This window comes from Mus pahari, chromosome 6 (genome assembly GCF_900095145.1).
Source record: "Mus pahari chromosome 6, PAHARI_EIJ_v1.1, whole genome shotgun sequence".
Lineage (NCBI taxonomy): Eukaryota > Metazoa > Chordata > Mammalia > Rodentia > Muridae > Mus > Mus pahari.
The window spans coordinates 91,846,255-91,855,114 of NC_034595.1; the positions used below are offsets into that span (position 1 = coordinate 91,846,255).

At 55.6% G+C, this 8,860-nt stretch overlaps 1 protein-coding gene across 1 annotated transcript in view; it reads left to right on the forward strand.

Annotated features, from left to right (window-relative positions):
- The first annotated feature begins 1,257 nt into the window (after positions 1-1,257).
- Positions 1,258-8,860, forward strand: part of Padi2 (peptidyl arginine deiminase 2) — a 42,164-nt gene continuing 34,561 nt past the window's right edge. Inside the window, exon 1 of the mRNA XM_021200161.1 lies at positions 1,258-1,441. Coding sequence (XP_021055820.1) covers positions 1,350-1,441 — 92 coding nt within the window. The 5' untranslated portion in view covers positions 1,258-1,349. The remainder of the gene's footprint in view (positions 1,442-8,860) is intronic.

The following is an 8,860-nucleotide window of genomic DNA, read 5'->3' on the forward strand; positions in this document are numbered from 1 at the left end:
ATTGGAGAATGCTCTCCCAGGGACCAATCAAAAGTTAGCAGCTTCTCCCAGGATCTGAACCCCAAGCCTTTCAGGAGACAGTGACCCCTCTGGCTGGGATTCTGGCTCTCTGCTTCTCCACCCACATTCCTCCTAGATCCCTGATACCCACGAACAGCTGGGGTCCTTACCATCTCCTAATTTGGGCATCTGGAGAAGAAGGGTGGAGTCGAGGGCTGGCTGGGCGTGCCTGGGCATACCTATGAGCAATGTGTTTAATTCAGTGCGCCCTTTGCTGGGGCTCCCTTCAGACCCCCTCCCTCTCCAACATTCGTCCCTCCACCCACCCTTCAGTTTCCATTCCCTTAACGAAAAAGCCACTTCCTCAAACTGCACAGCACCAGGGTTGAGTTCAGAGAGAAAGGGCCTGAGGATGGGGTTTAGAGTGGTTCAGACCCCACCCCTGCCTCTAGATGTCACGGTGCACCTTGGCCTTCCAGGACCATACAATGACCACTGCCTTGGCACGCATTTTGGTGTCGCAGGCTGGAACCCTAATCCTCTGCCCCGTCAGTCCATTTTCCTTCATCCAGGCACATCCTCCCAGCCACCGGGAGCCACCCAAATCTCCATCCATAAACACCACTCAGATCAGTCCTCTCCTATCGAGCCCTCTCACGCCCCATCCGGGGTCTTCACTACTGGCTCCTGCTCACCGTTGTCTGGCGCGGCCAGAATGCATTCCCAGATAGCCCCATTCCAGGCTCATGCCTGGGCTTAGCATTCTGGTCCCTGCCAGGGCCACAGTTCTCCCCCACTCCACCCCACTCCCTATGTCTCATGGCAAAGTGGATCTAATATGGGGTGTCCAGCTTCCCGAAGGTGTCCAGGAGGCTCCTCTCCACCCCCTGGTGTTGCCAAGATCTTTAGTTTAAGAAGTCTCAGGGTTTCATTTGAGAAGCATTCTCCAGCCCCAAATTGGCTTTGGTTGCCACCTATTCACTCCTGCCCTGTCCCTTCGGCTACTCCTGCCCCGCATTTTCTGCCCCTCCGAGCTGGAGGGGGGCGTCCAGAAAGGGAACTTTACTGAATAAAAGAATGAACAAGCCAAACACGGAAAGCAGGAAAGCAGGAATTGACAACTTGCGGGCAGAGGCGCTTGGAGGGCGGGGCCAAGCTTGACCGACAGGCTTGCAGACCCAATCCAAGAGGAGTCCGGCGGGCAGCCGCGCCCACGCCCCGCCCCCCGGCTGCAGCTTAAGGCCGCCGGCTGCTGGGCAGCGAGCGCAGGCGCAGCGGAGGGCTTACCTGCAGCAGGTGCTCATTCCTGGGAGCAGCGCGGACTGCAGCCGCCTCTGCGTGGGGGAAAGATGCTGCGGGAACGGACCGTGCGGTTGCAGTACGGGAGCCGCGTGGAGGCGGTGTACGTGCTGGGCACGCAGCTCTGGACCGATGTCTACAGGTGAGCCGAGAGAGCGAGTTACCCTCTCACCTACCCTTCACAAACCCTGTGACCCTGGACCTGGCTTTAGTATCCCGGTTGCCCCTCAATTGAAGAGCCTCAGAAATCCAGAGACGGCCCAGGCCAGGATCCACTTCCATGCAATTCTGCGGCCCCTCTAAGACACCCAGTTACAGCCCCTGTCACAGCCTCCTCTCTGAGACTGCTCTCTAAACCTGTCCTTCTCGTGCCTGGTCTTTCCAGCCCCTCTCCTGGGTGACCTCAACACACATGGGCTCTCTGTAACACGCCCCTTTTACTCCCCCATCCCTTCGTGGCTGACCTTTCACCCCAGCCCAGCCTCCTCCTCCAGTGGATTTCCTACCCCTGCAAGCAGAAACAGCCTGGGATGTGCTGGGGACTGGCTTGCCCAAAGGGGAGCTGCCCACGTGGAATCTGGCCTGGTACTTATCCGATTTCACGCTCCGGGGGGTTGCTGGTGGTTGCCTGTCCCGAGGCACTGGCTGTGAGCTGTGTCCCCAAATGCCTTTTCTGACTTCACCCTGAGATCAGAGAGGGGTCACTTTCCACCCACTGTGGCCCCGGGAGCCAGGACCCGTTCCTCCCCATCTTCTCTGCCCACACGCTCGATGGGGGTTAGGGTACCTGAGACAAAAGGATGAAGGAATGGCGCAGAGGGTGTCCCACAACCCCAGGGAAACGGACAGGGTATAGTGTGGGACCTCGGAAAGGTGCTAGGGGGAAGCCATCTGCTCCGAGCCACTCTCAGTGTTCTGCCTTTCGAGGGTGGGAGGGCTTCGTGCTGGGGGGGGGAGGGGCATGCGGGATTCTGAGGTGAGACCCTGTGCCTGTACATCCTCTATGGGCCGTGTTCCCAGACCATTCTGACACTAAAGCGCCTGACTCGGGTGGGCATCCCAAAGCCCACCTGAACGCCCCCTCGTGCTCTCCTGCCCGCTCTCCAGCTCCTTCCCAGCTGCACAGCCGCTTCAACAGGAGGCCCTGGCCCCGCTGGTCTCAGCAAGCCTGAGATGGGGCCCCTCTCTGCTCCTTTAACCCTTAAGCCTCAGCCCTAGCCTTCACTTCACCTGGGCCTGGACTTCAGTGGTCCTTCATATAGACCCCCAAAGCAGGATTGTAGCACAGGGGTGGGGTATGGTCTAGGCGCCAGTGGCCTGGGAGGGTGCCCATCTCTCCCCGCTCCCAACTGAACTGGGCACTGCCAAGGGGTAGGCCGGGATCCTGGGCCCTAAGCCACAGTTGTCACCATGCCTGTCTGCTTGCCTGCCAGGGCACCGTGGGGACTGTCTGAAAGACTGGCATGCTGCCTCTGCTGGGGGCTGAGGAACAAAGGGGGTCTGTGCCTGAGTCCTTGTCCTTGCCCCACCTAAGCAGAGAGAGGCCCCGCATAGTGGAGGGCAAGGGGGCGGCAGGTGTCCACCAGCCTCAGCCAGGACTCACAGTTCCAAGAGAGTTCCCCAACACCAAGCGTCAGCACAGCCTAGACCATAACCTGCCCAAAGGAAGCTGAACGCAGGCCACGATTGTCGTTGCAAATGTTGTAGTAGTCTACCTTTAAAAAATAAGTTAACCAGACATGGCGGTACACACCTGCAATCCCTACACACCAGAAGCTGTGGTCAGAGGACCACAAGCCGAAGGCTCATTTAGACTACTCAGTGAGTTCCAGCTCAGCTAGGGCCACACAGCATGACCCTGTCTCAGTATATCCCCAACACATGCATGCGTAACTCCAACAGGAGAAAAAACGGCCCCGTAATCTCAGCACTGGGATGGGAAGCAGAGGCAGGAGGATCCCTGTAAGTTCAAGGCCAGCCTGGTCTACATAGTGAGTTCCAGGACGGCCAAGGCTACACAGAGAGACCCAGTCTCCCACTCCACCTCTAAGAAACACTCATAAAAGTTATTTATTGTAGTTAGCACTGGAAGCTGGGTGTGTGGCGCACACCTTGAACCCAGCACCTGAGAGGCAGAGGCAGGGATGGAGCCCTGTGAGTTTGAGGCCAGTCTGGTCTACACGGCAACCTCCCAGCCAGACAGAGCTGCCTAGTAAGACCCTGTCTCAAAACAACCAAAAGAAAAGAAAAGTTGGAGCTGGAGAAATGGCTCAGAGGGTAAATGCGTCGCTGTAACCATGAGGATCTCGGTTTGATCCTCAGGTTCCCATGTAACAAGCTAGGTGTGGCTGTGGGCTCCTGTGCTCTGTGGGGAGCAGAGATAGGAGGTCGCTGGGGGCGTATCAGCTTAGACCCAGGGTCAGTGAGAGCCCCTGCCAGCATCTTCCCCTGGCATTCATGTCTACTTATCACACCCACCCCCAACACATACACACATACACACACACACACACACACACACACACACACACATACACACACACATTAGAGAGATGGAATTACTTTAATGCTCATGCAATAGTTTGTTGAGCCCAGTGTACCCAGAGTCCCGTCGTTGTCGTCGCCGTCGTCATATGTGATGATGGAAGATAGTTCATGAGAAAGCTGGTGCTCTTCGCCCGTGACGCTTTGTGACCCTTAAAGTTCATCTGGAGTGATAGTGAGCTGCTGGTTGCTCTGCAAGGGTCCCACGGTCACCTATGCTGACGGCCACTGTCCTGGACAGCGCATGTCTGGACCAGAGATCCAGTGTCTCTCTGGGTAATTCTTTGCTGAAGGGACTGTTGTGTACAGTGTAACGTAATGATTGGTACTCCTGCCTCAGTTTACCCACTGTGAGTAGCAGCCTCACTCCTACCCGATATGACAACCAAAAATGCCGCCAGACAATATCAGATATCCCGGGGAAAGGAAGTCATGTGTCAGGCAGAAAGGGACTTCCTTCATCAGGACATGTCCAGCATCTGCAGGGACAAGCCTCTTCTCAGGGGGAAAGGGGTCTTAGCACTAGGAAGGGATGCACTGCCCCCTCTTGGTTCTGAGTCAGACCTGGAAGATGCTCTTTGAGCATCCTGGTTTGCAGACCAAGAAAAAGAGACTCAGAAAGAGGAATACATTTGCCCGGTGACAACCAGGACACGGGTGTGAGTCATGTAGCTCAGAGCCCACCCTGTGTGACCCCTTGCCACCCTCTACCCTGGATGGGAGTCTCCTGCCCCCTGAAACATTGCCACCCCACCCTGTCCCACTTCTCACCGAGTCCTCCCTAGCTGAGACACAGATTCTGGCTCAGGACTCCAAGAGATGCTGTCACCCCAGGGCCTCTGAGTAGACACCACAGAGCAAGACCTGTGGGTAGTGCACCCAATTATGTAGGAAGGAGGGTGGGGACCCCTCATTCTTTCATCAAGTCACAAAGGGGAATGAGCAAGCCCCACTCCACCGTCAAAGGCTGAGCATGAAAGTGAGCCTCTTCATTCCAGATCGTTTGGTCCTGGTAGGAACTGCCTGTCCATCGGACACCAGTCCCCACCATTATCTCCTGTGGAGTGAACGGTCTCTGAGGAACTTAGAAGTTGTTGGCACAGTAGGAAGAGACACTTTATTATTTATTTTGCTCTGTTTTGGCTTTTAAAGATCTTATTATTATTGGGCTGCAGAGATGGCTCCGTGGGTGGGCCCTGAGTCCAAATGCCGGCACCCACAGAAACACCGGTGCAGAGAAAGGCTCACAGCAGCTAACTGCCTAGCAGCCTCGCTCCAAGTCAGTGAGAGACCCCGACTCAAGGAAATGAGGCGAGGCTCATGCCTTTGTTTCCAGCACTTGGATGGCAGAGGCAGGTGGATCTCTGTGGGCTCCAGGTTAGCCTAATTTACATAGTGAGTTCTGAGACAGCCAGGGTTGTATATTGAATTGTCTAAAAAAAAGGGGAGAGGGAGAGAGGGAGAGAGGGAGAGAGGGAGAGAGGGAGAGAGGGAGAGAGGGAGAGAGAGAATAAGGTGGAGAGTGAAGTACACCCTATATCATCTGGCCTCTGTTAGTCTGCACAGATAAACCCACATGTATACACACACACACACACACACACACACACACCCCGGAAAGAGAGAGCACTTGCCATTATTTACTTAATGAAGCTACCTAACGTTTATTGAACACCAGACAGCCTTCCCAATATTTACATGTCATTTCATATGCATGTGATAATTTGCATACACACCACCCTCATACCTTCACGGGGGGGGGGGGGGGAGGGGGCTGTTATCATCCCTTTCATCCTTCGGAGACCTGAAGTCAGACCATACTGCTGAGGAGTGGTGGAGGGGTAGAGCCCAGGCTTTACTCCTGTCTCTTTAACCTGTCTTTTGAGACTCCCAGTTTGTTTGTTTGTTTGTTTTAGGGGGTGGCTCCTCCCTGCTCCGCCCCTTACAGAACCACCAGCTATGGGCCGAGCATGTGAGTGCAGCCATTGATGGTTGCTGACTGCCTAGCATGAGACTGAGCTTGCCATCTTCAACCTCAATAGGCAGGCCCTGTTGGATGGGTCTACGGAAGGTCAAGGGTATGCGGCAGAGCTTGGCAGAGCACCCACACCTGCTGCCGAGAGAGTGACGCCAGGCCAGGTCCCGTGGCCCCATAAATTAGAACAACACCCAGAGCCCTGGGTCTGGGACAGGAGGCGCTGCCAGGAGCTACTTAGGATTCAGGTTTCAGGCAGGTGCCCAGGAGTGGGGGGGGGGCTGAGGAAGGACCTGGCACCCCGTGGGCTAGGCTCACAGTCGCTTCACTTAGGGGGGCCCCTGAGGCTCTTCCTTGCTGAGCGGAGGTCCCCGAGTTAGGAAGATAATGTAGCCCCAGGATCGCGCATCCCCAAACACCAAGGTTAAGAAGTGCCAGCTCCTCTCCTGCCCACACATAGCCATGTTGGATGCTGAGCCCAAGATTCCAGAACAGGAACCACTGTTGGCCGTCCCCGCTGGGCCCCAGACTCTTACCTACAAATAAGCGGGGTATCGGGGGAATCTTGAGACTCCCATGAGCCTATGGATCAAGCCCCACTTATCTTCTCTGGGTCCTTGCTTGGAGGACCATGGTGAGGACTCCCACCTGCGGGCTCTCCGAGGCTCACACAGTTCATTCACACCCTGCCGTGAGGGTCCCGGGACCTCTCTGAAGCAAGGATGGATTCCGCAGGAATCTCAGTGTGCTTGTCTGTGAAATGAGATGGACCAGGCAGGCTCTGTGGGGTTGTGTCAAGTATGGCTTGAGAGCCTGCGGCATCCAGTGGTAAATTCTCCGTAAGTTGTTGTTGTGGGTCGGATTGGGTATATTACAGTATCATCCATCATGATAAACCAGTTACTGCCCTCAAAGTGTTCACGAGACCCATGGGAAAGATGAACACCTGTTAGCATTTGGGGCGCCGGCTAAGGGAAAGAGTAAGGTGATCTGGCTGATGGGATCAGGGAAGACTTCCTGAAAGAGGTGGCAGCTATGCTGGGTCTTATAAGGCGGGCAAGGGTCCCTCACACAACAGATGATAAGTCCCCTGGGAGCAAACCCACCCGACAGGAAAGTGGGGCCCACGGAGACAGTAAACGGGTCATTTCAGTGGCTGGGGCCAAAGAGCAAGAAACGGGCTTTTGGTTGCTTTGCTCAGAGACTGGATGATGTTCTGTGGGTAGGAGGGAGTCTGAGAAAGGGAGTCACCAGAGATCAGACTGTTTCTTCCTGTGGACGGCACCGCCACCTGTGATGGGATCCCGGTAGACCAGGTAGAGAAGGAGGCAGGCTATACACACATGCCAAGGTTTGCCTCCACCGACCCTGCCCCGGCCAGTGCCAGCCCTCAGGACTCTGGCCGCCATAATAGAGAGGCTCGGGCGTGAGGCCTGGGCTGAGATGTCCCTCCCTCCGCTCACCTCTGTTGCTGAGGGTGCTTACCAAGCCGGCGCCCACAACTCCCCCTTCCAACTCCTCCAAAGTCCCCGGGGGCAGGATGTCACACCCCGGCTGCCAGGAGCTGGGGTCACTCCAAGGATGAACCCCGGCTGGTGTTAATGAGGGCCAAGCCAAACGGACAAACTGAGAGCCAGAGGCCAGCAAAGAACAGGCGCATCACACCCTCCAGCGTGCAGCTCTGTGGGCCTCCTCGGCCCCGCCAGACTGCCCAGAGGTCACACAGCATTTGAGAAGCTGTGTGGGCACACGCCTGCCTAGCCATTTCTCTCTTTCCATGGCCACTGTCCAGCCCCCCAAGCCACCGCCGACCCTCCTGGCAGCCACCATCCCAGACTCACTTACTAGCCGGCCCCCCAAACTTCCATTAGTTTTCTTCTAAACTCCCTCCTTGCTTTGCAAGCCCTTGGCGACTTCCCTCCCTCAGGAGAAAGGCTAGCTCTGCCATGTCTGAGACTTCTCTCCCCAATCACGACCACACCACCCCCTCCTCCTGTATGCGTGTGTGCAAGCTCACGTGTGTGTGTGTGTGTGCACATGTACACCACGTGCACACTCACCTTCTGCCCATTTCTCCAGGTCAGGCCTCCTGGTCCCACAGCTTCAGGGCAGCTTGGAGCTCGGAAGAAATCTTCCTTAGACAGAAGTGTACTTACCGCCCTGTAGCTGATGCTGGGATTCCAGGCCCATGGGCTTAACTGATTCTGAATAAAGCTTAGACTCTTAGCTCAAATGTTACATCCTCAGAGAATCTGTCTGAAAGCCATGCACCCCTTATTTTCAGAACCCAAGACCTTCACATGTTACGCAAGCACACTACTACTGAGCTACGTCCCCAGCCTGGCCATTCATGTCTCTATTGCAGTCGTCACAATTGATCGCATAATCTACAAAAGTCCTTCTCTGTAACTGGAAGATAAGCTCCATGGGCTGAGAGATGTGTTAACTTTTTAGCCAGTTTTTCCTCAGCACCAAGAACTCTGCCTGGCACACATAGTAAATGCTCAAGAGATGTGTGTTGAGTGAATGAAAGAGCGTGTGACCGAACCCTCCTCCTCCAGCCCCATCTCCATCAAATGGTTTTACTGACTGTGTGCCTGGACCCGGCTGGAGCTGAAACAATATGAGGGAGAAGACACAGCCTGCAGTGGAACACAGGCACAAATCCCCTCACGGAGAGGCGGGTATTGGGCGGGCGGAGATTCGGGGGAACAGCATTCCGGGTATCAGGCCCTACAGTGCACAGTGAGCGGCTGGAAGTGCAAGCATGAGGACCTGAGTTCAGATCCCCAGCGCCCACACAAAAGCTGGGCGCAGCAGCATAGGTCTGTAACTACAGCACCGGGGGACAGAGACAGGCGGGTTCCGGGGACTCACCCATCTAGCCAAGTGCTTGACAGAGGTTCAGGGAGAGACGCTGTCTCAAAAACTAAGGCGGAAACCAATGCAGGAACCAGCATCAAACTTTGGTCTGCATACACACCACACACACACACACACACACACACCACACACACACCACACACACCACACACACACACA